The sequence below is a fragment of the Python bivittatus genome, unplaced genomic scaffold (genome assembly GCF_059951505.1).
Source record: "Python bivittatus isolate LINGU-HERP-01145 unplaced genomic scaffold, Pbiv_v1 ctg000700_np1212, whole genome shotgun sequence".
In the NCBI taxonomy this organism is placed as follows: domain Eukaryota; kingdom Metazoa; phylum Chordata; class Lepidosauria; order Squamata; family Pythonidae; genus Python; species Python bivittatus.
In genome coordinates this window covers 91,316,378-91,342,185 of record NW_028277098.1, presented here as the reverse complement: position 1 = coordinate 91,342,185, position 25,808 = coordinate 91,316,378, and the positions used below count along the sequence as shown (strand labels likewise).

The window sequence follows — 25,808 nt, the reverse complement described above, 5'->3', positions numbered from 1 at the left end:
TTGCATCTTCTCTGAAAAAGAGTTGCATATGACTTTAAACCTTTCACTTTAATCCACTTTAAACTTTTAAGAAGCCAGGGCTTATTCTCTTTTTTTTAAGGTAAACTTAAACAGGAAGTAGGTGGGGGTGTAGCAAAGGAAAAAGAAAGACAGAAAACATTATAGAGGGAGGAAGCTGATCGTGTAACACTTCAACAAAGCCAAGGTTACGACAGAGGAGAGAGAGAGAAAGGAACAAACAGATGGTAGAGTTTTCACTTGCCATGTCTATCAATGTTGCATTATCCTCATTGTTCCTTCTACTTCCAATGTTCAGCTTATGAGAAGTGACATGAGCAACCTGGGTCATCTGTAGGGGTGGGGGTGAGGAGGTTGTAATTCAAAAAGTCAAGATGGTGACTTTGATTTTGTGGTTGCAGTCACCTTTCTGACTTTTTGACACACACAGAGATGCTTTTGCATGTAAGCAAAACAGCATCTATCCACAAACACAGGAAATCGTGAACAAAATTGCAGTTTATTTCACTAACTTGGCCCAGAAGTACTTCCCTTGGCAAGCTCCAGGTTCTATGTCCCATCTGCTTTTTTAAAAAATTGTTTTAAAAATCACACAAATGAAGGTTGAACAGGCTAGTAACTATGGGGTGCTGAAAGAGTTGATTAGGCGTGATTGTCTTAATAGGGTGGCATAAGCTTGGCATGTACAGACTTTGGGTACATGTGGCCCCCCCAATGCTTTGGAACGCTCCCTCCAAAAGCTGCCACTACGTCATTTTTTGTGAGCTAGAAGTAGAAAATTATTAAATAATCTGCCCTGTATTATAGAATTAAAACTGGTATTTGCTCTGATTACTCCCATTAGTTCATCCTGGACCTAGTTATGTTTTGGTTTGCCACCCTGAGCACGGCCCTAAAGGCCCAGTAAGGCATTGGGTCTGAAAAAAAGTTGTACACTCTGATCTATGAGAAGCTGGAGTCAATCTCTATCCTTTGGAGAGCTCCTGTGTAAGTTGTAGAAGTGATATTATTATTATTATTATTATTTTGACTTGTCCCCGCCCATCTCCCCACAACGGGGGACTCTGGGCGGCTTACAACAAACTAAAATTGGCAATACATAATTAAAAGATTATAAAACCAAAGCTACAAAGAGAAAGATAAAAAGGCTAAAAAATCCGAGAGGCCGATAGAGGCCACACTGGGCTGCTAAGGGGCCAGCCAACCCCATTTAGCTTTCCTAAACTGGTGGGCTCCAGATGTAATAGCTTATACCTTTCTGCAACTGGCCACTCTGACAGAAGATCCAACATATCCCCAGACTGGACCAACTCTTCCAATTCTGCAACTTTTATTTTCTCCCTCATAGTTAGTTTGATGGGTCAGCATCTGCATTAGAGCTCCCCATGGTTGGCTTTGAAAATGAAAGCACGAGAAGTCTTCATCAGAAAGACTTTCTCTTGGTTTTCGGAAAGGGCATTAGGAATGCATCTTTTAATAGCTTTTAGTGGTTTAATTGCTATTGTAATACTTTATGTTAGCTGGCTAGCAAGTTCTTTATGTTTTATGATGTTTTACCTGGGTTCATTGTGCATTGTCTTGATGGTTGCTACAGCTTCTTTCAAAACAATTATGAACTTGTGTTTGTAGGACAGTCCCCTCTTCCATTTCTAAGGTTAGGGTTCTGTTGAACATTTAGTACTATTGGATCTTCTGGGGAGGCAACAATCCTTTTTTGAATGTTGAGAACATGTTATCTGTCATGTAACAAAATGGTTCATGTGGGATGTGAGGAAAAGGTATCTGTTCAAATGATACACTTTTTTCTGGGTTAGGTTTAGGGTTAGGGCAGGGAGGCATATATCTGGACAAAACACCCATTTGCCAGAAGGTAAATACTGTAGGTAAGGTTCCTCCTCCTACAATCCCAAGAGTGGGAAAATGGGCAGACTTCCAAACAAAGCACTGAATTACATTAGCCATCATTCCCTCCCTCCCTCCCTCCCATTTGATTTGTATTCCACTTTTCCTTCTGCAGCTCAAGGTAGAGGCAACACCTCTAAGTTGAGCTGCCTCTAAGATAATGAGATATTGCCTCCAAGCTGTGGAGCTGGGTTTTTGGTTTTCTCAGTAGCATCTGACTGATCGTGGACCAGTTGAATCTTCAGCTTGATCCAGAGATCTTTTCTGGAAAGTTCTGCAAGAGGCTTCCAAATTAGTACTTGCAATGCAGAATGTACTGGCTACAAAACTGTGGAAGCTGGCCATTACAAAGCAATCCTGTGTTGAGACAATCAGTTAAAACCTTTCTTTCAATGGCATGGAAATAAATGATGCTGAACCAACTGTATGTTTGATGGTAATTCAACTAAAGAAAATTTGACTCCTTAAGTTTAAGCATGAGCAACTTGGAATGGCAAACTAAAGGATTTAATTTGCTGTCGTGGTAACAAGTAATTGTTTCAACCATCAGAGTCATTAAATGATAAGCATAATTGTATGAATAATATTACCTTTGAAAATAGGAGGAGGAAGGAGTATTAGGTATGTTCGCCACCTTGAGTTATTTAAAATAATAAAAGGCGAGATAAAAAAATCTTTAAAGAATCATCTTCAAAATACTAGTTTAAGATAGTTTAGCCATAAGGCCAAGAGATGTTTATGGAAATAAGGATGATGCTAGCACTTTATAGCATGCCGGCTTCTTTATTGATTTCATTAACATTAGAAACATCTAAAATATTTTAAGTCAGGTAGGTCACAGTGCCTGACAGGAACCAGTGGACCTTCCTGTGGGTACATTCCTGTGCCCTTTCCCCCAAGCTTTTTTATAACCAGATGGGCCCAAACCATATGCTCATACCATTGAACAAGGAACTGGGGATGTGCCTGCTTGTATGAAACAGTAAACCATTCATCTTCTCTTAAGCTGCCAACGCTCCATTATGCCACCAGTTTTTTGTGATCCATTTTTATCTGAAAGCTAGGTATTGGCTAATGCTGTATCTCTAGTAAAGCATGACTGAGCTTCCATCACTTCTCTTAGTGGTATGAGATTTCACAAAAGATGCTTCTCTGAGTCACAAACCACTTTGCAAAGTGCCAAGAGGTAGCCATAATTAGTTTGATTTCATACAATTTTACTCTACCACGTTTCTAAAGACTTTACTATAGACCTTTAATCCTTAAAACCCCATGAAACAAGCCAGGCGGTATGAAAATTTCAGTGAAGTCATAGGTTAAAAGAATGGTGAGACCAACTGGAGAGGAAGCCTCCAACATCTAACTCCCCCAAATGTATCTACAATGCCATAATGGTTCCCAGCTGCCTCTTTGCATGCATTATCATCTAAGAAGAAGGTGGTGGTTCTTTTGTTCACCTGAGCCATAGAGTCTCCAGTACATGTATGGACATGTTCTCCATATGTAGAGTTATATGGCTCTACATTAGGAGGACAAGGACAAGATTATGTGATTCTTCCACCTACAGGAATGGGAAGAAGTAACACGATTCATACATTCATTCACATGGAACACCTTCAAAATATGCATGTGTGGTCAAGTACAATACCAATTCCAAGGTTTGAAAAGGCCTTAAACAAGACACTTAGTGGTTCCCCTGCTTTGGTGTGGACACATTTATTATCATCGGCAATACCCTTCCTATTTACAATCATGGACTGATTCCTTGCTAAGGAGAGAATTAGATGAGTGTATAACTTGTGCGAATATCTGTACATGTGCACTGTTAGAGGTATTAGTACTTTTAGTATTTTTCCATTTTCTGGCAAATGGGAAATGTGTTGAGGCAAACAGTTGGTATTCGTGGCTGCTTCTTGGGCTTACTCTGAACCTCTGAGAATTTGTCTCTCTTCTTGAAATTGAAGGGCAAAAAGGAGGCATAAGAGATCAAAAGAATTATTTTGCATTTTGAAGGTGTTGTGCTTAGGGTCCTAGCAAGTCAATTTTCTTTTAGCTTACTAATTTCTCTCTGACTTTACACTCCCACAGCCCAACCCACCTCACTAGGATGGTGTTATGGGGGTCTTGTACTGCATTTAGATATAAGAATAAGAATTAAAATATGAACCAGAGCACTATGCAGTAATTTTATAAAGAGCCAAGCCATCTACAGCAACCACTTTAGGAACAGACCCACAATATTTTCTGAAAATTCCAGATGTGCCCACTGGCTTCACAAGGTAATGGACCACTGATCTCTTGTTCTGACTGGTAATAACTCTATGTGATCTCACACTACTTCCTAGAGTTCTTCAGAGATTAAATCTATTATTTTATACATGCACTGCCGCAGAGCTACGGCCCCTTCTACAGTTTATATATACTGTACACAATAGCAAAAAGCAGATGTTCACCCATTATTGTATGTCTTGTGAACTTTCACATTAGAATGACAACCAAAAAATTCAACTTAACCTCAGAGTTCAGTCAACAATGTTGGTAGCAAACTTTCCTTTGAATGTACGACACTAAGGAGTTAGCATTATGAGTAATACGCTCTAGAGAAGCTACATTAGCAATGCTTTCCAAAGTATTGGACAACAACACTCACAACCTCTCAAGCAACACAACCAGTGAATATTCTAGCAGGGAAAATGGAAAGATATAGCCCAACATATGTGAAGATTGGGAAAAGCAAGTTAAAATATTTGGTTTTTGTGGAATCATAGCTGGAATAATCTAGTAAGGTCATCAAGTCCAAGTCCCTGTTCAGTACAGGAATGAAAGCATCTCTGATGAAATGAAAGCATCTCTGGAAAATGACTGTACAGCCTTTGCTTGAAGTTATGTAGTGAAAGAAACATTGGCACCATTCTTAGTAATTGGCTTCACTGTCAAACTATTCTTATCATCAGTAAGTTTTTCCTAACATTTAACCAGAATCTACTAGGAGCTAATAAGCGTTTGAAAACTGCTATCGGATCAACTTTCTTCTCTCCTAAGAATTAAGCTTATTTAGTTAAGAGCTCAATTTCCAGTATTTCTATTTCCCACTGATTATTGATAAAACAACCCAAACAGTATCATTTATGCAGCAAATAAATCTACCAACTGACAAAAGATCCAGGAGTTGTGTCCGCCCTGCTCTGTCAATTGAGCTGTCTGTCTTCACATGCATTTTTACTTCTTTGGAATCATGAATCCGTTGAGCCCTTGTCTTAAAACAAGCACCAGAGGGACTCACAAAAGAGAAAAGGAAATATATGCACATATATTACATACATACCATTTAAGACAGTTTAATGGGATCGGTAAGTATGCTCCAAAGAGACAAAATCTTGTTCTTTTGACCTTCCCCATAAAAGAAAAGCATTGCTTCAGCAAATTTGTCTTAACCACTCTTTTAAAAGATCTGTAGCTACACAATGCTTAGAAATTTTAGTCTTTTTTCCCCTAGACTGAAGAAGCCTTGGGTGTTCAAGGAATGTTGGTTTAATGTTGAAGCCTACATTACCGATTGTTCCAACTGGACAAGAATAGAGCCAGTTGCCAAGTCTATGTTGCTAGGAGAGTGTTTGATGCTTTGCTAGGAAAAAGGGCACCATAGTAACCAAGATTGCTCAAGCAAATGGCATGGGTCTTGCCAATCTGTATTTCTCACAATTAAACCACTGCTGGAACAGAATGTGGTGAAATTCTTGTTTACTGATGCAAATGATATATACTAATGATATATCCTCCCTTTCTTGCCTCCACTCATCTCTCAGCAACCAATACATAATTTATAACAAACACCGTCAAGTGTATCAAGGGTAGCTGGAATGGTTTTTACTGGGGAAGTGAATGTCTGAAAACTGGAAAGGTAATTGCTAAATATATATGTATGCGTGTCTGTGGGCATGCCCCTATGCACACACACATACACACTTGAACAGTTCTTATTCATGTGCTAAACTTTTCTGCATACAAGGCTAGAAGAAAGTGTGCAAAAACCCCTAATGACATGCTACATGTAGCTTGGACAGTAAATTTATATGTGTATAAATGGACAAATGTGTTTCAGAAGGTGGCCATATTTAGCTAATGCTGCCTGATCTAGAAAAAGAAGCAGTGGTGACCCCAGTTAGTACTTGAAAAGAAGATCGCCTGGGAATCCCAATCCTGTTGGCTAAATTTCTAAACTGGAAATTCAAAAACACATCCCACAAGAAGGAAGTCACAAATCACTTCTACAACATGTCAACCCCCCTGCAAGAATATGTCCATGCAAGTCATCAGGAGACAAGCTCAACTGAAGGCAATTTTACTTTTCCTTCAATGGACAATTGTTCCTCTCCTCAATCTTAATCTTGAACCTCTGAGCAGAAAGATCTGGTGGCAGAGATCTGTTTGCAACTACGTGTGAATTCTCAGCATGTTCAAGGATTGCCTTATTTAGGCTGACGGAGGCTCACACTGAACAATCTGTGCAATCATGTGCAAGGGTATCCTGGCGGCCGCTTTAGAACTTACTGGGTCTACCCGCATTTGAAGCCAAATGGTGCTTGGGAGTAGGGACAAAGAGGCTGAAGAAGAAGCTGGGAAAAAAGATCAAGGGACTAGAACAATTTCCTAAGTTTCATTACATGGAGCGTTTCCCCATAGTTGGATATAATAAAACATGTATCAAGTCATGAATTGTCATCCTGGATCATCCAGTGAAGGGTGGAAAACTCAAGATATCTTTCTACAGTGCATAAATATACTATGGTACTTGCTACTATGGCTTTGCCATGTTTCAGACTCAATCCCATAAAGATGTTTTGAACTGCACAGGAATGCAAATGGAGTATCTGTCTGCAGCTTGCTTCAGCAGCTGTGCTTTTTTCCTGGATCACATGGCAGCTGGGCAATCCCATAGCTGACTTAAGAAGATGCAGACAGGTACTACCTTTGTGTCCCCACATGCTCCAAAGCACCGTTTTGGAAATGAATCTGAAGCACCACGCGATCCTATTTACTACTATATACAATACTTAAAAGCTAGGACAACTTTAAAGAAGTATAAGACAAATTTCAGGGAGGATAAAGCTATTGGTGGTTACTTGTCACATTCTTCTTATGTAAGTACTTCCTCTCAGCTGTTCCTTCTCTGCGCTCAACTAAAATGGTTCTTCTTACCCGAAAGTGGAGGTGGGAAAAACCATCTGTCAGGGCAGCCCAGTCAATCTGCAGGGGTTCAATGCAGCTACTTCTTCCAAAGCCTACACCATATCCAATCGCTTTCTCCTTGTCATCCTTGTTGATCTGAATCATCCTTGCAGGTCCATGGCAAGAAGCCTGCTGCAAGGATAGCTTAGATTGGCTGCCCTGTTATTTCACCCTTTGGGGTGGCCACTAAGGTATAGGAGCCTGTACTTTTAAAGCTTCCAAGGAAGGGTTGTTTGAGAGTTGGGTGGCCCAGAAATGTGACAAATTAAATCACATTCAACACACTCTTGGCATTTTGAAGATGCCTATAGTTATAGAACTGAAAGGGTCCACAAGGATCACCCAATATGCAGGAAGACTAATTATGAATTGGCTCCCTGGGATATCATATCATTGATTTGATGGGACAGGGATTACACGATTGGGTGATTCTGTTTCCCGCTGTGTCGTAAAGAACGCTTGATTATGCTTTATTTATTTACATTCAAAGTATATGTTGGAGCCAATTAAAGCTGCTGTTGAAAGAAACGATTGTTATGAGAGATTTCCATAATGGTAACACCTGCTCTTTTGCTCAGAGTCACCCTTATCACATTGTCATACCATTAATCACTAGGAACAAGGAGCAGTGGTAGAGCTATTCACCACACAAGCCATCCAATTGAAGTATCTATACAGTACAGTTAAATGTGGAAACTTGCTAGGAAGCTAGAACTTGATCCTCTTGGACTCTCGCAAATGACCACATCTTAAACCTATCATAATACATAACATGGAGTTCTACACTGAGATTGGTGTGCACAGTGTTCTACAAAGTACATGGAAGAGTGCAGCTCAAAGAACTGACAGGCCAAGTTACATGCACTATAATTACAACCAAGTACAATACTGATTTTGCTAAGGCCTGATGGAAGAGGCAACATACAGACTCTTTTTTTAAATGCATCCTGGGATAAGTAGCAAAAATATATAAAGGGTAAGGCTGGAATATGGGAATAAGCAAAGCCACAGAAAGCCAGGTGAGGGCGGAAAAAACCAAAAAGGAAACAAAGAAGTCTCAGGAACACTGGAGGGAAACTGAACACAGAGTGCCAATGCATTGCACATACATACAAACACACATACACAGGCCCACCAAACAGATTGGGAATTCTTGCAGGAAGGGAAAGACAAGGCAATTTGCAAATGACATCCAGACTGCCAAGTTATAGAAGCTCTCAGATCCAGGGGGACCAAGGGCAAGCATGGTACCTTCTTTGCTAACTCTAGAGCAGTGTTGTCCAAACTTGGCCACTTTGAGTGGACTTCAACTCCCAGAACTCCCCAGCCAGCATGGCTGGCTGGGGAATTCTGGGAGTTGAAGTCCACTCATCTTAAAGTGGCCAAGTTTGGACAACACTGCTCTAGAGACTCTCAATGGGATTGGAGGGGATGAGTCTTCAGCCTTCACTGTTAAGAAGCTCTCACAGTGTACCTTTGCCTCTTACCCATGGAGGTCATACAAGGAGGGGAAGGCTATCCCATTCATCCCACTCCTACTGATTGCAAGTAGATTTACACTATTTTCATTAAACAGAGTTAGGTCCTCTAAAGTATTCTCCAGGTTTTTCTGGTCATGCAAGCTACCTCTGTAAGCACTTTTGCTCACCAACATCAAAGACTTTTTCAGCTCTTTGCTGTTTGCCCACCAACAAATCCACCTGCAGCATCTGATTTCTAGATGATGTCAGGGTAGACTGGAAATTACAGTGACTTTTGGCATGTCTTTCCTCCTCTTACTACAATTCTTACTCTGCACTTCCTTCTTGCCACTGCTGCTTCATCAGCCATATACCCAAAGTCCTCAAAATTGGGACCGAGCCAATTCTTATTATTATGCAGCACCAAACATGCTATAAAAAGCTGTTCTAAAAATGAATTTTTAAACAAGTGCAAGTTTAATATTCATAGCCTCTTACTGTTCCTCCTTTTCCCTGGGCGCTGTAAATTTAAAAACACATACTCATACACATATCAGGATTCAATGTCTGAAATTAATTCTGCAAATTCTGGGCTTCTTCAGAGGAACTGCGGAATTAGGAAACACTAACAATTGAGAAATGTTACTATCAAAAATGCAGCTACAAAAAGCACCAAATGAACTGAACAGGACTCTTGTTATCATTTTCAGCAACGTTTTCACCATAACAGACTTCACTTAAAGAAAATGCTGCTGCTGCTGCTGCTGGTGATGGTGATATGATGATAAGAGGCATATCACAAATGTGATTATTTTTTCGCTGGCTATTAAGATTAAAAACAAGGATTTCTTCTCTTCCAAAAGAAAATGAGCATTTCAAAATGAGCATTAAAGAGTGGTGTGGAAAAACATGTTTCAACCCTCTATACAAACCATACAGATGTGATTTCCCTACTATGACACTACCAGAGCAGCAAGGGGGAAAAAATACCACCACCTTTGGCATCATAAACTCGGAGAGTTGAGCAATCCAGAGCAGGAAGGTTGGAGGGGGGGGGATGTAAAGAAAGACAGTCTATGTGTGGACCACTGGGTGGGGTGGGGGGGTGAGATTAAATATTAATTCTTCTTGGCAAAGAAAAAAATGGTGCATTGTTTCTTAAAGCCATCAGCTTTCCAAAGTTTTTTCCCCCCCAAAGAGAACCGACTTTTCCCAAATTTTTTAAAACACACACCATATACACACAAGCTTCCATTTTCAGAAAGCAGTGCCTAAGAGCGAAAGAGAAAGACCCAAAGAATTACATCAATCATTAAACAGTTAAATGAAGTTAGGATGACAGTTACTATTGTTGTCTTTAAGCACTCTTGGCTTTTCCAAAGCAGCTGCCAGATCCTATTAGATGTATAAAAAGAGGATGTTTTAGACCAAAGCGGGTTGGGATAGACTATTGAAAAGTGGAGACAATAGCGGACTTCTATAAACTCCTCAAGTCCTGTATAACATCTGCCCAGAATCAATTTTTGACTTAATGTTTCTTTCACTGAATATTAGATTTACTATCCAAATGCAATTTGTTCTCTGGCCTGGAATTGCCACTTGGGGCCCAAAGCAACGAGCTGCAACCCGCTGCCAAGGCCTCCTGCATCGGCCCCATTTAAATTAGAACTCAAACAAACAAATGAAGCCTTTCTTGGATTTTATAGAACTCGTACGGCATGTCCTAATAAGAGGTCCTTAGGTGTCTCGAGCCCAGAAAGACCACGGTCCTACAGGGCAAGAACCTTGTGCAGGACACCTGTCTAATGTCTTATTCTCCATGGAAAACACAATCTCAGAGAATCATATGAAGGACTGTTTCAACTCCTAGAATAAGAAAGAGGCCCACATGCGTGAGTTCGCATGTCAGGCTAAGCCATGGGTTGGCCGAAAAAATATCAACTGGTTTAGTTTTCATGTTGGGAGGACATAGTGTGCTAATCTAAAGCAGAGCAACCCACATTACAGGTTAGCATTTTATGTGAATGAAATCATTTTGCATGAGATATGTAAGCATAAAGGCTGTATTCATACATTATGCTAAGCCACAATGTGAATGGCTTTATTTATTTTTTCTGTATAAATCCAGCCAACCGTGGCTCATTCAAATAAACAATAGTTAAACAAACAATGACTTAATGCACTGACCAAACCCAGTCTTAGACTCGTAGTATGGGAAACATTATTATAAGCAGATTGGCTGGGTTCATACAACCCATTAAATCTTAAACGTAAGTCACACAATTGTTGAGTATATATAACACAGTATGCCCAAATAAATAATAAACTATTTCACAGCTTAATATCATGGCCTGACTCACAAAACATGTTAAGACTACCCAACCCCATTTGAGTTCAGCATAATGTATGTATGAACCTAGCTGCTCTCTCCCTCCCAGGATATGGTAAGAACCACTGCCCTGTTTTAACTTTCCACCTGCATTTGCGAAATAGAGGAAGTTGACTTCGCAAAAGTGGAGATCATGAAACAAGCTCACAGATGATCCATCCCCCTAACTACTCCGGGGCATAATAAGAGGACCAGAGAAATAGAAATGGTTTCCTTGAGCTGTATCAGGATGCAAATGTGTTTTTCGTTTATTTTAAGATGGTTCACTGCCCAGAGTCACTTACTGAGATGGGCAGCCAAACAAACTGAACGAATGAATGAATGACCCAATCCAATATTCGTAGAAGTGGCAACTTTTCAAAAACCTTTGCTTCATATCTTAAGCAAGGACCGGAAAATCTTGTCTCAGATGCTATAGCTATCTAGTTCTGTAACTCAGAGCTTATTTCCTCATTCTGTGATGCTTTATTAATTTGTCTTCAGATTGGCTGTGAACACAGTTAAAAAGAAAAGTTCCACTTACCCATAGGGTCTCTGAATAAGAGCCGGATGTAACTGCTGCACCCCTAAGGTAAAACCTAGAGAAAAATGGTTGAAGCAGAGTTAAACTAGATTATGCAACATGTTGCTTATTCAACAGTGCAATTCAATGATAGGCCCGTGCATCTTATCACTTTCACATTTTTCAATTTTTAGTATACGCTGGGCTATTTTGGACTGCGCTAGAATGGTTTATGATATTGCAAGTCTTCCGTTTCTTTAAAACTTTCAACCCTCTCTTACACACCAACTTTTTTTAGCCACATGACCCTTGGGTAGACTAATTTTACCGCTGACAGTCACGCCTCCCCAGACATCTATATTAACACACACGTTCACATCTTTTACTGCTTTCTACTCAAGTGCCTACAGTTTATTTATTTATTTAGACTATGATTAAATGCAATTCTCTTAATGTTCATCCTGAGATTGTAATACATTTACATTTTTTTTCCTTTTGGTACAACTTCTGGAAGCAGAGCAATAAATATTAAAAAAAAAATAACTTCAGTATGATCTATTGAAGAGTGTTTTAACTCAAAATAGGGTCTCCTTGGTGGTCTCTATTTTTGGCAAGGAAAGTTCCAAAAATATGGTTCCTAGGTCAAGTAATACCTACTGCAGTAGATGCATTTAAACCACATCCTAAGCTTTATTAGCATTAATCTTGGTTAGGTTTTCCTTAATCATTTACCATGCTGTGAACCCAGACCACTGAGTTAGCTCACAGTTCTGTAAACTGTGCACACCAAGAAAATCGTTTAATTCAGTAATCAGGTTCAATATGTTTTGTGAACTGAACTAGAGTGTACCATAAGAGGAGCTGCATAGCTTTTGTAGAAAAATCCGTATATTGCAGAAAGCCATGTTCAAAATCTGCATAATGCTATTTTTTTTCTGGAAGTTTTTTAAAAAGACGATTAAACAAGAAATTGCACAGAACAGAATAATACTCAGATAAATGACCCTTTGGTAGATAAATGCAGCATTGACATGGACCTGATTTATACAAATCCACTCCTCCCTAATTGCAAATATTTGGCTGCAATTTTTCAACTCTGTATACAAATTCAAATCACTTTCATCTTTGTGCAATTTCCTTCTCTTTCTACAGAACATTTTTAATGCATGCTCAAAACTGCAGATTTATGTACACACTACAATATATTTGAATACGTTTTCTATTTTGTTTTACTTAAAAAAAATTAAGATCTTCAGCTTATATCATTATAGTTTCTATTTCATAACTTATACAGTTCTAGAAACTGATGAAGCAGAATGTAAATTGAAGTACAGAGCCCAAGATTTCTTTGGCTTATTTCCATCTGCATGTGTGAAATTCTATGGTTTCCCTTCACTTTGGCTTTATTTACAAGTGTGAAACTACCAGTAATCCTGTTGTCTTCAGGAACCTCACAATTTGGCACTCTACATAGGGGAAACTTTCTTTATTAATGAAGCAGCAATACAGCTGCATATACACAATGGGACACAGAATCACAGAGTTGGAAGGGACTGGCTATTGAATCCACTGAATCTAACCCTCTTTCATGCAAGGATCCAAATTAAAGTCTCAATGATCACACCAAGGAAGAGAAGCCAGCACCTCTCTGGGTCACTGGTTCCACTGCTCTTACTCCAAGGAAGTTTTTTCTAACCTTCAGGTTATACCCCTGAAACTTAAATCTATTATTCTGTGTCCTGCATCTGAAACAACAAAAAACAGGTTCTGACTTTCTTCTGTATAACATCCACTCGGGTATTTGAAGAGTGCATTCATGTCCCCCCTTACTCTTGAGGCTAAACATACCCAGTTCCTTCAATTCCCAAACTGGTGCCTGTTGGTTCGCACCTTAATGCCAATAGGCTGTGTAGTGAAGTACAACCAGAGCCCATATAAGCCCCCACCCCCACAAGAGGCATTCTGAGAAATTAAAATGGTGGCATGGTTGCAGCCCAAGACCATGTTTGGAAGTGTGTTCATCTACCCGGCGGGGGAAAAGTCAACAGTAAGATTGTTTTAATTTTAAGAAATTAAGTGAGAAGCTAACATGCATCAAAGCAAAATGCCAGCTCAAGCATTATCGTTATTTCCAAGAATGTTTCTGGGCTCAGAAGCTTTCTTGGAAAAACAAAATGAGAGGACTTTCAGGCAGTCTTCTATTTGGAAATGTGCCTACTCTCCCTACCAGGAGAAAGAATACAGAAGAAGAGGTGGGACAAAGGATTCTGGGAAGTTAGACAAGTTGGTGGGAAGCAATCTTACCAGTTTGCCTTCCAGTTAATGGGTGTTAGGTGACTGGTCACACTCATCGTGGCAGCCATTTTGTGAAAGTGCTTGTGACATGCTCTCACAATTTCAAATCTGCACACAGTTGGGGAAAACTGAACAATACATGCATATTTTAAAATATGTATCTAAATGGAATTTTAAGGGATTTTTAATTTCTTTTGAACAGCAAATTAGGGATATGCAAAACACTTCAAACTGGACTATCCCAAATTGAAAACACCCTGTTTTGAGCACAAAACAACCCTTTCAAGTATTATGGAAATGCTTCAAGCTTGCAACAGAGTTTCACACTCAAAACAGTCAATCTTGACACATGTCCAAAGGGCTCAAAAAACAGTTTTGGGACACCCCTGAAACAACTGATTTATACTTAAAAAAAAAGATGTGTTTTAAATTTGAAATGTTTGCCTATACCTAGCAAGAAAATGCAAATATTTTAAAGCATACAATTGATGAGGTCATGGGGATGATGCACAAATTCCTTCTCCCAATTCTTGCTTTGCTTTGGATGTGCCCATTTTGGGTATCATGACCAATTATGATTCAGGCAAACAATGAAAGGAGAAACCTTGGATAAGAATAAAGAGGAGAACTTTCACATCCCTTCTACTGCCTGACCCTGGTCAACTGCTACAAAAGCTTGCCCAGCTTTTATACTTAAATATAAATTCCAGACGTTGGTTGTGTGAATATTGATCTTTATCCCCAATCATGGTTTTCGTCAATTGTGCTTTCATATAATGGTTATTAGTAAAATAGAGAAGATACATACTAGGTTACCAGCCTTAGTCATTCCTGTCCCACATCTGTTAAGCTTCATACCAGGCTCAACTGTAAATCTCAGATCTCCAGATAGGTAACCTCTTATTCAGGAAACAGCTTATTCAGCAGAAGGTACTCAGACACGATTTGGATGAATTAGTCTCTTTTTCAATAAGAATAAAGCCACATACACAGAGAAGCTCTGTCCACTTCAGGACTCAGAAGTCCAAATTTTCTGATCCAACAGATACTGGCTGCTCTCTTGATGGCCTGGAAAGCTCCTGATCTATGTTGTCATCTGAGAACTGCTTCTCTAACCTGGGAACTGCCTTACCAACTTCATTCCTTACAACATGCAACATTCCCTACTAACAGTAAGGACAGTGCGTGTCAGTTTTGCCCAGAATGCCACGAGTGCAAGCAATGCCCAATTTTATCCCAAACATGCTCATACTATTGTATGTAAGCTAGAATCTCTCAGCCAGAGACTACCTTACAAGCCAACATACTGTTGCACATATCCCATCATGAAGGGCATGAAAAGTGGTACTACAGGAAAAATGCATAAGGATCAAACTGCAAAACAAATATATGAAGGAAGAATTAATGAGTCAAGATGAAGGGGAAGATGGAGAAAGTTGTGGTTGGATGGAGATGATAAGATCCTCAAAAAGACAGAATTGAAAAGTTTAAAGAACAAAAGTCAATATATAGATATGAGGGATGTAAGCATGGCTTGCAAGAATAGGAAAATATAAAGATGCATTTAGATTTAGTTACTTTTTCTTTTTCTTTTATTTCTTGCCTTTAATTTATGTTGTTTTATTACTTTTTACTCTTTTTTCTATGCATTGAATAATGTTACTTAACCCATAAGGAGCAGAACAATGGGTATGTACGTATATACACTGGCTTCATCTACACAAAACAATAAAGAACTATGGTTAACTTTGGCTTACTGCCATGTACATCTAATCACTATGGCTTGTGGCCTACGGTTTATGACTTACTGTAATGTGAGGATCCAGTTACTCTGGATTATTTAAGCCACTGCTTAGGACAGTGTGCAAACCCAGCCAGTGGTGCACAATGCTAAACCAAGATTAATCATGGTTTATTGAACAAACCACAAGGGTCTGCATCACACAAACTGGTAAATGTTTCAAATATATACACTGTATTTTCCTAACTGTGGTTGTAGACAAAGGTTGCATTTTGAATTCTCTTGTATGTCACTTTGAAAGTCTTTTACATAGAATGGCAGCTTATAAATATTTTGAATAAATAAATAAATCTGGGCCAGAAACAGGGAAACCCCATGATGATTTAGTGCAGTATTTCTCAACCTCAGCACTTTAAGCTGTGTGGAATTCATGCTGGCTGGGGAATTTTGGGAGTTGAAGTCCACACAGCTTAAAGTTGCTGAGGTTGAGAAACACTGGTGTAGTGCAATGTGTGAACCCAATCTGTAGCTATTTATCAGGTCTCCCTGATTCTGCCACAGCACACCTGCCTCACAGTGTCTCCACTGATAGCCAAGAGACTGTCTATGGCTTTGAGTACTCCAAGCTTAGCAGTGGAAAATGTGGTAGGAAAGACTGCAGGATTTACTTGAAAGCTGCATAAGGTGGAATATTCATTTAGAGCTCTGTACTGGATTGTCTCAGCTGAAGTCTGCACAGAACATGAAGTAGCTTAAGTGAGGGAGATGGAAGGAGCAGGGGGTAAGAGAAGAGCTATTGGCCTTACCAGTTTGAATACTCCTTGGCTTTGCTCCCAGATACGCTAGGTTGACGTTTGCTTTCCGCCCATCAATGATGGGATTGGGATCTTTACAAGCTCTTTCAGCTGCAGCTCTGTCAGTCATGGTGACCTGGGAAGAAGCACACCATTTCCTTTGTAGAGATACAAGATCAAGCACAGATTTTATTTCAGAAATACCTAATACAGCTTCACCCCAAAAGGATCTGGCAGTGATATACGCAAGGATTAAAAACGAGATGCAGGAAAAACCACCTTAAAATTCAGGCATAATCAGGAGCATGAAAATTACACATATCACCTTAAAAACTGGTTTTAAATGAGATAAACGTAAAATGCAAGCAAAGTTTTAACGTGGCAGCACAAAGAATATAGTGTGGCACAGGTGTACCTCCCATGGAATAAGATGGAACCAGAGGAGTCCACGGGAGGGGTATGCATGGCCGTATGCCTTCCAAATTGGATGGCCATGTAAATATAATAAATACATTTAAAGCCAAGGTGATGGGTACAATTGCACAATCAAAGCCCTGCCCATTTTTACACCCGCCACCTTGACTTTTTGGACCTCCTCAGGACACTCCTGGAGAGAACCTACAGATAAGAGCCATGCTTACCTATTCACTGTAGTGGCAAGGAGTCAGTTTCAAAAACCATGCCAAGATCAAAGACAGTCAACAGAATGGTACATTGTGCCTCCCTCTTGACAGAGTACAGTAATCAGATGTGTCTCCATACACCCATCACACCAGTTTGGTTTTTAAAAAAATCTATCTAACCTGATTATCCCCCATGCATGTAAATATTGGCTGGGGTTGGGCAGAGTTTACCAGTAACCATTTAATGCAGTTCAGGTTCTCTGATTCAGTAAAGAAAGTAAAAGCTTTTCTCTCCATTTTTAATTACTCATAATATCATTTTGTGACTTGAAAACCTGTATACCCTTTTGTACTATTTTGGTTTGCCCTACTGAATTTATTACCCAGCTCAAAATGATTTCCAAACCTTCAACTATGGTGGCTAAACTATGATTTACTAAAACAATTCAAACATATTTTCAATGGCTTATTTTGAGCCTAATTTGGCTGATCTGAAAAAGCTAACTGGGGTCAGACCTTATTAGTATCTTGTGGCACCAGTCAGTACTTTGGCCCAGTTTGATGAGGAACCATTAATAAGTCCTCTCTGAATATACTTTTAAAGCCAAGTATATATCCATTTAATTAAGCCATTCGGCCTTAACAATTTAACTAGCTTGCTAATCGGAATGTCATGGAGTACTCTGTCAAATAGTTTGTGGAAATCAAGATATACTATGTCTGTAAGATTTTATAATATACTAAGGAAAGATGCTGATGAAGCAAATCAGGTAAGGTTAGTCTGACAAAATTTGTTCTTGAGAAATCCAAGTAACATTTTAATAAATTAGAAGTTAAAATCATTTGGTCTGCTCCTAGAACTGAGAATTAAAAGGGACATTTAAAGCACAATACGACATTGGCTGGGTTCCCACATTGCTCCAATGTGTGTATCACTGATCTGAGCTTAGCACAATGGGTAAGCCAACCATTACATTTGTAAACCCTGATTTATGGCTAGTCCTGCATCAACCAGACCTCATAAGTTCTTGTTGAAATGCAAATTATATCAGTAAGACATTGACATTGGTGGTTAGATGTTCTGCCCTTTTATTTGAATTTAAAACCAGCTAATTGGTTTATGTATGACAGCCAATTTGATGCAATGGTTAAGGCACCAGGCTAGAAACCAGGAGACTCTGAGTTCTAGTCCCACCTTGGGCTTCTAGTCCCTCTCTCTCAACCTCAGGAAGAAGGCGGCAAGGGAAAACCACTTCCAAAAATCTTGCCAAGAAAACTGCAGGGCTTTGTCCAGGCAGCCACCAGGAATTAACACAGAGTCAAAACACTCTTCCCCCAAAAATTAGTACTGTAGATTACGTATCCTCCATTGGGTAGGCTTGAAGAACACCAAATCACTTCATTGTTCACTCCAAAATACAAGTCCCTTAGCAAGAAAAGAAAGTGAAACTTTATTTGGTGGAACTTCACAGTTGCATCAGGGGTGAGGTAAGAGTTCACTTGCTGGTCAGGAAATTGAGCCTCACCTGTTGCTCCTAACAACAGAAGATTTCCTCTTTTTCTGGAGTTTTAAGAACACAACCCAAGCACAGGAAAGGGATGAATTGTACAAACGCTTGCACTTCCAATCCCTAGCATCTTTAGGAAGGGGTGTGGAAAAAAATGCTCCTTTCTGAATTCCCAGCAAATTGGCTCTCTCTGCAGAGCACACTTAACCAGATCAGTTGCAGGAGGAGTCACACAATCACTGAACCTCAGTCAGGAGTGGGGTAGGAGAGAGTTCATTTTAATCCCAAGCAGCCCTGAGTTTGTCAGGGTTAAGCTACCTTCATCTGGTCACCTATGCTGTGTGGATATTATTATTCAGTCGAAAGTGGGCTACTTTCTACCCCTCATCCAGTCATTTCTCTAAGACAGTGTTTCTCAACCTTGGCAACTTTAAGATGCGTGGACTTCAACTCCCAGGATTCCCCAGCCAGCATGCTGGCTGGGGAATCCTGGGAGCTGAAGTCCACGCATCTTAAAGTTGCCAAGGTTGAGAAACATTGCTCTAAGAGAAAAAGTTGGCAATATGGACTGGCCGAATACAAACAAGCTTTTATGTTAGAGGCCAGAGAGCAGCCCGGAACACTCTTCTGAAGCATTCATTGACTCCCATGGTCAAGCCATGCCTACTGCTGTCTGCCTCACAGGGAAGGGGTGATTGATGAAGAGTAACGCAACCTTGCCAATAATGTCCAAGCACAACATCAGACAGGCTACCAGTCATTTCCTGGAGAAAACAGATGAAGGCTCTGTGGTCCCAAAATGTCAACTTTTGACCCAGTTACTGGGGCTGAATGCTGCAGAACTTAAGAACATTTGACCAAGTTACTCACTGACCGAGTTAATCATACTGTGTGGACAAGATTAATAGAGAAAATACTGAGCAAAATGGGACACTGATCAAAAAGGATGTTGCAGTCTGCTCCATCTTCCTAACTCAGCATACTTTCTTGAACCAGGCTCATCTAGGGCTGCATCTTCTTTCCAGTAATAACCAATGCACGTCTCTGAGAAGCCCAAAAGTAGCACCCAAGGCTATGTTTTGTCTCCTGCTGCACTTGCAAAACTTCTCATGCCCATAGGTGTGCTATTTTTGAACCTGGGATAACACATCATCATAATTTGTACCCTCCGATAGTTCAAAACTCCATGGAAGAACCTGTCTCTTGCCCTTTGATACTGATGACCGACTGAGAGTATTGGCTATGTAAAAAGATTCCAGGGACAGCCACAACAGGGCACGGAGGAACACAGTTTTTGCAAGTGATGCTTGTGAAATATTGCTGTTCTATCCTAGGATATTCCACTCCATCACTCATTTCATGCCTTCATGCTTTTGAGTTTTCCCCAGACACTCAGTCAGCACTCAGCACATGTAGCCCATTGGACAATTTGGGACTCCTATCAAACTCCATGTTCTGGAGCTTTTAATTTCTGATTTCCACATCCCTGTAAGGCTGTCAGTAAGACTCTCTTTTGCATGGCCTTTTGGCTACAATACTCACAATAAAGAGAAGTCTGTTCACTGCTAATAATTACATGGAGACATTATGACAGCAATATCATCTAAGGTCTGAGGTTTCAGGTATTATTATGCCAAGGAAGAAGTAGGTGAAATAAAGGATGGAGCTATAGACTTACATCTGATCAGGGGAGAGGGAAGGGTGAATTTTGACTGTGTGGCCATTTCTGTGGGCAGATTTGGAAGTCTGAGAGAATGCTATGGGTGTGCTCACAAAATGGCTGCTGCAGGGGCCTGCCTATTTACAAAATGGCTATCATGGTGGACATGTCCAGTCACAAAACACTGATTTATCAAGAAGGTAAACTGGCAAACTTACTTCCTGCCATTCTCTTTACTACCTAATCTTACCGTGATCTTTTTGTCTTGGCCACATGGGCACCCTTCCAAAGAAATCACAGGGCAAAGAAAACCTCCTAACTCTTTTTTTTTTTATTTTCTAGGAACGCTTAGGGGAATTCCAGCAGGATTCTTGTAAATGAAGATGGTACTAGAGGCTGACTTTTGTAATATGGCTACTTTTCATTTAATTGCTCTATACTTTCTATCCTGGATTGGATCAACAATAAGTGACAGTATCTGTGCTGGCTGATTGCAATACTTTTATACAGTGAATTTAAGGGAAACAAAGAGCTTAAACGATCCCAATGTATTCTGTATGTGTTCATGCCTATTTGTGATGTGTTTTCATCTGCAAATTGATTTTAGGGTATCTCAAGTGCTTCCTTAGTCACTCTTTAATTATCAAAAAATTGTTACAATTGCCATTGTTACTGTTTCTTTGGAATTAAATATAAGTACAGTATATGTTCCTCCCTCTCTAGCAAACCTTTGTTATTGGCTGTTCATGGTTTCCTATGCTTCCTCCTTCTCTACTAATCATGCTTTGCATCTTCCTCCCTTCTGAAGGTCCACAACTGTTGGCTATTTCTGTTTCCTTCTTCCCTGAGAGAAGGAGAGAGAAGCTACTGTCAGGAACTTTTGTTCTAACATTCAGTGGCTATTAAGTGTCCACTCTGCTTATTGCCCAGCTAAGTGAGAACACCTGGCTATCTTGGCCAACCTCAAAAAGCTAAGGAGAATTGGATTTGGGTGGTACTTGGGTGGGAGACTGCTAGGAAATCTCAGAGCTGTAGATTCTTCTGAGAAAGTGAAAATATATCCCAGAAAACAGCAATGGGAAACCACTTCTGTGTTTTTCACCAAGATAACTATATGGACTGTGCTTGTAATCCCCAGGAGAACTTTCTTCAAAGAAGACTTTCCTGTATCTGCTTGTATCTGAATGGATAGACATACCTCCTTACCAAAATTAACATCTCGTGGCATTCTGAGTGTCTCTCTCACCATTGCTTCTAAATACCTTCCTGTTATTAATTACTTGGCAGTTCAACAATGCAGAGATAGGACAATAACATGAGCAGTTGCAGTCAGTTCTCTCTACCGTTTTGAATAGTTTGGAAGTCATTTTGGAGAAAGAGTTTATTCTTTCCTATCCCTCTGTTAATTTCTTGAAGCAGTGGTGGAAAATGGTAACAGAAATTACAGCCAAGGAACTAATCTCCAACGTAGTGTTGTACCCACAAAAACAACATGGCTTAGAGTTGACAGTTGTGGGAAATGGAAGAACAGCACCACCAATGCTTACAAAACTGGAATGTAATTGCAACAGGGAGGATATAAAGTCATCCCTGTCTCACAAAACATGCCTTTCTATTGTTCAGAGGTCAGGGAAAGTAACCACCAATTTACTGTTGCATCTCCATCTTTGAAGTGAAAGAATGTACCAAGTTTCAAGAACTATATGGAGAATGCCATCACAGAGGATACAGGCTTGGTGTTATTCCCATCTCTTTGTCCAAGAGATATATTACACTGGGGGCCATAGATCCATCATCCTACCACTCTGCAAAATGAGTTCAGTTGCTATCACTCCTTGGAAACATTAAACTTCTTCATGAGACCCTATTTCAGAAGACAACCTTCCCAACAGGGGATAGAGAGCGCTCCTCAGCTGCATATACAGACTTTAGAAGATACAACAACCAACCAAATATTTCTATTTATTCAGAGACTTACTAGACAAGCAAATTGCCCCACACTGTCTCCAAGTCTCCTTTCTGTTATTACGGACAATAATACTGATCTTCAATTAAAGGGAACCTGGCAGGACTATAAGCAGCATTTTGAACTCAAGTCTTCAGTTCCATCTCTGAACACCAAGGAACTTTCAAGAACAGCAATTGTCGAATCCAACTGTTCACTTTCTATTCTGTTTAAAATGGGCAGTCAACTATCTTCACCAGTTCTCTCCTCCACCCCACCCGACATCAGTGATTCATCCTACCTCTGTTCTGCCAACCACAGGCACTTTTGAAACTCATTCTCTAGAGATTCACCTCCATCTGTTTTAGAAAACTTGAAAAGGACTGTTGCAGCTCTGAGGATGTTAATGCATGATGTATTCCTTCTCATGGCTCACGTTCCATCCCTGCCTCTTTGGACACCCTCCCCAGATCCTTCCCACCTGTTTTAAAGTCCAGGACAGGAAACACAACACAGTCAGGGTACAAAGAGATGTACCAGAGAGTGTCTGTGTTCAGACAATATGTTTAATCTGAGGACAGATCAAATTCACCAAGTTCCTACAGAATGGGTAGGTTCACACAACTAAGCCACAAAAAACACACAACTAAGCCACAAAAAAACCAGAACAAGATCAGCCTTAATTGAGCTGAACATGTGCTCCGGTGAAGTTGTTAAGCTGTGGCAGCTAGGGGGTCCCTTGAACCAGCCTGTCACAATGAAAACGCTGTTTGCTTCAAACCGGGGATGGAGGAGGGGAAGAAGAAACAGAGTTAGGTTTTCCTAAACTGTATAAACATAAACAGGGGAGCCAAGCTGGGGTAAAGGAGGAAGAAAGCAGTTGCTTTAAGCCAGATGGGAGGAGAAGAGGAGACTCAGAAAGGGCATTTTCTGCAACATTCTGGACTGATCCTTCTTGAACTGTTTTTTTTTTTCAGGGCAAGATTGTACAGAAATGTAAAAGAATTGGATGTCTTTTCAGCGGGCACCAGCCTGATATGCACCCCCTTCCTGGAGAAGCTGGAGATTATGGGTTAGAGCCCAAATCATCCAGAGAGGGCCCGGAGGGGAAAGGCGATCCTGGAGTCCCGGCACAGGCTCCGCCGGACCCTTTGTTAGACCTGTCTGGCAACTGCAGGGCCAGCCAGTCCGACGGCTCCGGGCTCCGGGCAAGGCGGCTCGCGAGCGACCCTGGTCCACCCTCCGCCCCGCGCACTTACAAAGCCATATCCTCGGGATTTGCCCGTCTGCCGGTCCGTGATGACCACGGCTTCCTCGATGTCCCCGAACACCTCGAAGTACTTCCTTAGCGAGGAGTCCGTGGTGTGGTAGGGCAGCCCCCCGACGAAGATCTTGGTGAAGGTAGTGTCCTTTTGCACCGTGTGCATGGCGCTGCCTCTGGCGGAGCAACCCCGGCGGCGGCGGCGGCAGCAGCAGAGGCTGTTGCTCTGGGAGGAAGAAGCGCCGGCGGCGGGTGCTGGGGAAGGGGGGAGGCTGGCAAAAGCATCCAAGAGAGGCGCGGGGGAGCCGAGGCGCGAGGGAAAAGTTCCAGGGCGGAGGGGCGCTACGCAGCGCGGCTGGCGGCTCCCTGGCGCGCGGGCCACGGCGCGGAGGGCAAACCTGCTCCCCCGGGCGACCGGGCGCGCGGCTTACGGGGCGGACCTGCAGCCCCGCGTCCCATGCACGGGCTCCGGCGGCGGGGGCGGCGGCGGCATCGACGCCCGTTGGAGAAGCGCACCGCTCGCGTGCCAAGGTCGCCGCTCCGAGCCGCCGAGGACGAAAGTGGCTGCTGGCGGGCGCAGCCACCGGGCTTTGTACCCATCCGTCTTCTCGCCCGCCCCCCGCCCGCTTCCAGCCCGAGCTCCAACCACGCCTCCCCCGGCTCTGGCCGGGTGGAGGGGCAGCCGCAGAGGCCCCTGGGCTTCGTAGTTCCCCGCCCCCGTGGGTCAGAGGTGGGGGGTTCTGGAGTCCCAAATTCTCCTGGCTGGGCTGATGAAGCGGGCGGCGCGCGGAGCAGGGTCCTTTCGGGCTTCAGGGAGTCGCTCTAGACGGCGGCCCCGTTCCCTCCCGGGGGAGAAGGGGGTCCCCCAGGTGGGCTCGGGGGCATCTGCCCAGCTCCGGAGCCTGTTGGAGTTCTCAGAACACGGGAACGGGCTTTCTAAGGGATCTGCTCAAAGGGGACGGGCGATTGTTTCTCGCTGAGCACATTCCCCGCGGCTGCAGTGCTGCGTATTAAACCAGTGTTTCTCAACCGTGGCAACTTTAAGAAGGGTGGACTTCAACTCCCAGAATTCCCCAGCCAGCATGGCTGGCTGGGGAATTCTGGGAGTTGAAGTCCACCCAACTTAAAGTTGCCAAGCTTGAAAAACACTATGAGATGGAATATTTTATGCCTCTCCCGAATTTCTTTTGTGCAGAAGCTATATGCTAAGTATTCGTTGGCTTATTCTTGCGCTTCAGAATCCAGCCTCTTTGTGAGGACGGCAAAGTGGAGCCCCCATGATCAGAGGCAGCCAACTGTTCTGGCAAATTTGGGGTTCCCTTGGGCATGCTGATGTATCCTGCTTTTCTTGCATCTCTTTAGCTTCATGTTGGCTCCAGGGCTGTTGCCCGTACCACCTGAGTGTGTGTTATCAGTAGGAGAGGTTTATTTTGTAAAGGAGTCAGCTATTTTGGGTTTAGTGCAATCCCAAGAATTTTCATGGAAAGCCAGCAGCTGGATTTCCCAACATGCTTAACCAGGTGAATTAAAAAAAAAAAAAAGAAAGACTCCATTTGCCCTATGCGCTAAGTTTGGTGAGCTTTAAGTTCGATGGGTCGGTTATGGCTTAGTCTGATGTGCAAAACACCTTATTTAGATGCTTATGTTTCAATGTAGTGCACAAACCCAGAAGATGGGTTATTTCAGTAAGCAGGGCAAGTGTATTAATCAGTGTTTCTCAACCTTAGCCACTTTAAGATGAATGGACTTCAACTCCCAGAATTCCCCAGCCAGCATGGCTGGCTGGGGAATTCTGGGAGTTGAAGTCCACCCATCTTAAAGTTGCTGAGGTTGAAAAATACTGGTATTAATGATAGATAATGAAGTACTGTGGCTAGGTGTTGGACTGTAACTGAGGAGGCTCCATTGTTTTAGTTTCAGAAGAAATAATGGGTTTAAACTGCAAGGATTTAGAATTCAGAAATCCGGAAAGCATTTCCTGATGGTTTAACAGTGAGGAAATTTCCTAATGGTTTGACAGTTAGGACAAGCATTTCCTAATGTTTAACAGCGGAACTGCCTGTCTCAGGAGATGGTGGACTGTCCTACACTGGAGGTGTTAAAACAGAGGCTGGATGTTGTAGTAATAGATGTCGTGGGTGGGTGGGTGGGGGGCTGGATTACATCATCTCCAAAGTACTTTCCAACCTTGCAGTTGTGCTACTTACTAGGAGACTTTGGGCCAGTCAACACTCAGCCCAGCCTCCCTCACAGGGTTGTTGCTCTGGAGATGAAACGAGGAGAGATGTTCCTGCAAACTGCTTTCTGGTCCTGAGGAAAGGCAGGATATAAATCTAACAAATAAAAATCAGGGAGCAGAGCCTGAATTCCAATATCCATTCAGCATGATTGGTTGGATCATTGTCTCAACCCAGGAGTGAGAAACCTCTGCCCCGGGCTTCCCCAAGTTAATAACAATTTAAGGCAGAAGATCCGTGGTAA

At 41.7% G+C, this 25,808-nt stretch overlaps 1 protein-coding gene across 1 annotated transcript in view; it reads right to left on the bottom strand.

Moving 5' to 3' along the window:
* RBM38 (RNA binding motif protein 38) overlaps positions 1 to 23,989 on the bottom strand; it is a 36,127-nt gene extending 12,138 nt beyond the window's left edge. The window contains exons 1-3 of the mRNA XM_007428289.4: positions 23,326 to 23,989; positions 16,343 to 16,466; positions 11,522 to 11,576 (exon numbers count right to left, since the gene is read on the bottom strand). Of these exons, the coding sequence (XP_007428351.1) occupies positions 11,522 to 11,576; positions 16,343 to 16,466; positions 23,326 to 23,493 (347 nt within the window). The 5' untranslated portion in view covers positions 23,494 to 23,989. The remainder of the gene's footprint in view (positions 1 to 11,521; positions 11,577 to 16,342; positions 16,467 to 23,325) is intronic.
* Between the last annotated feature and the right edge of the window lie 1,819 nt (positions 23,990 to 25,808).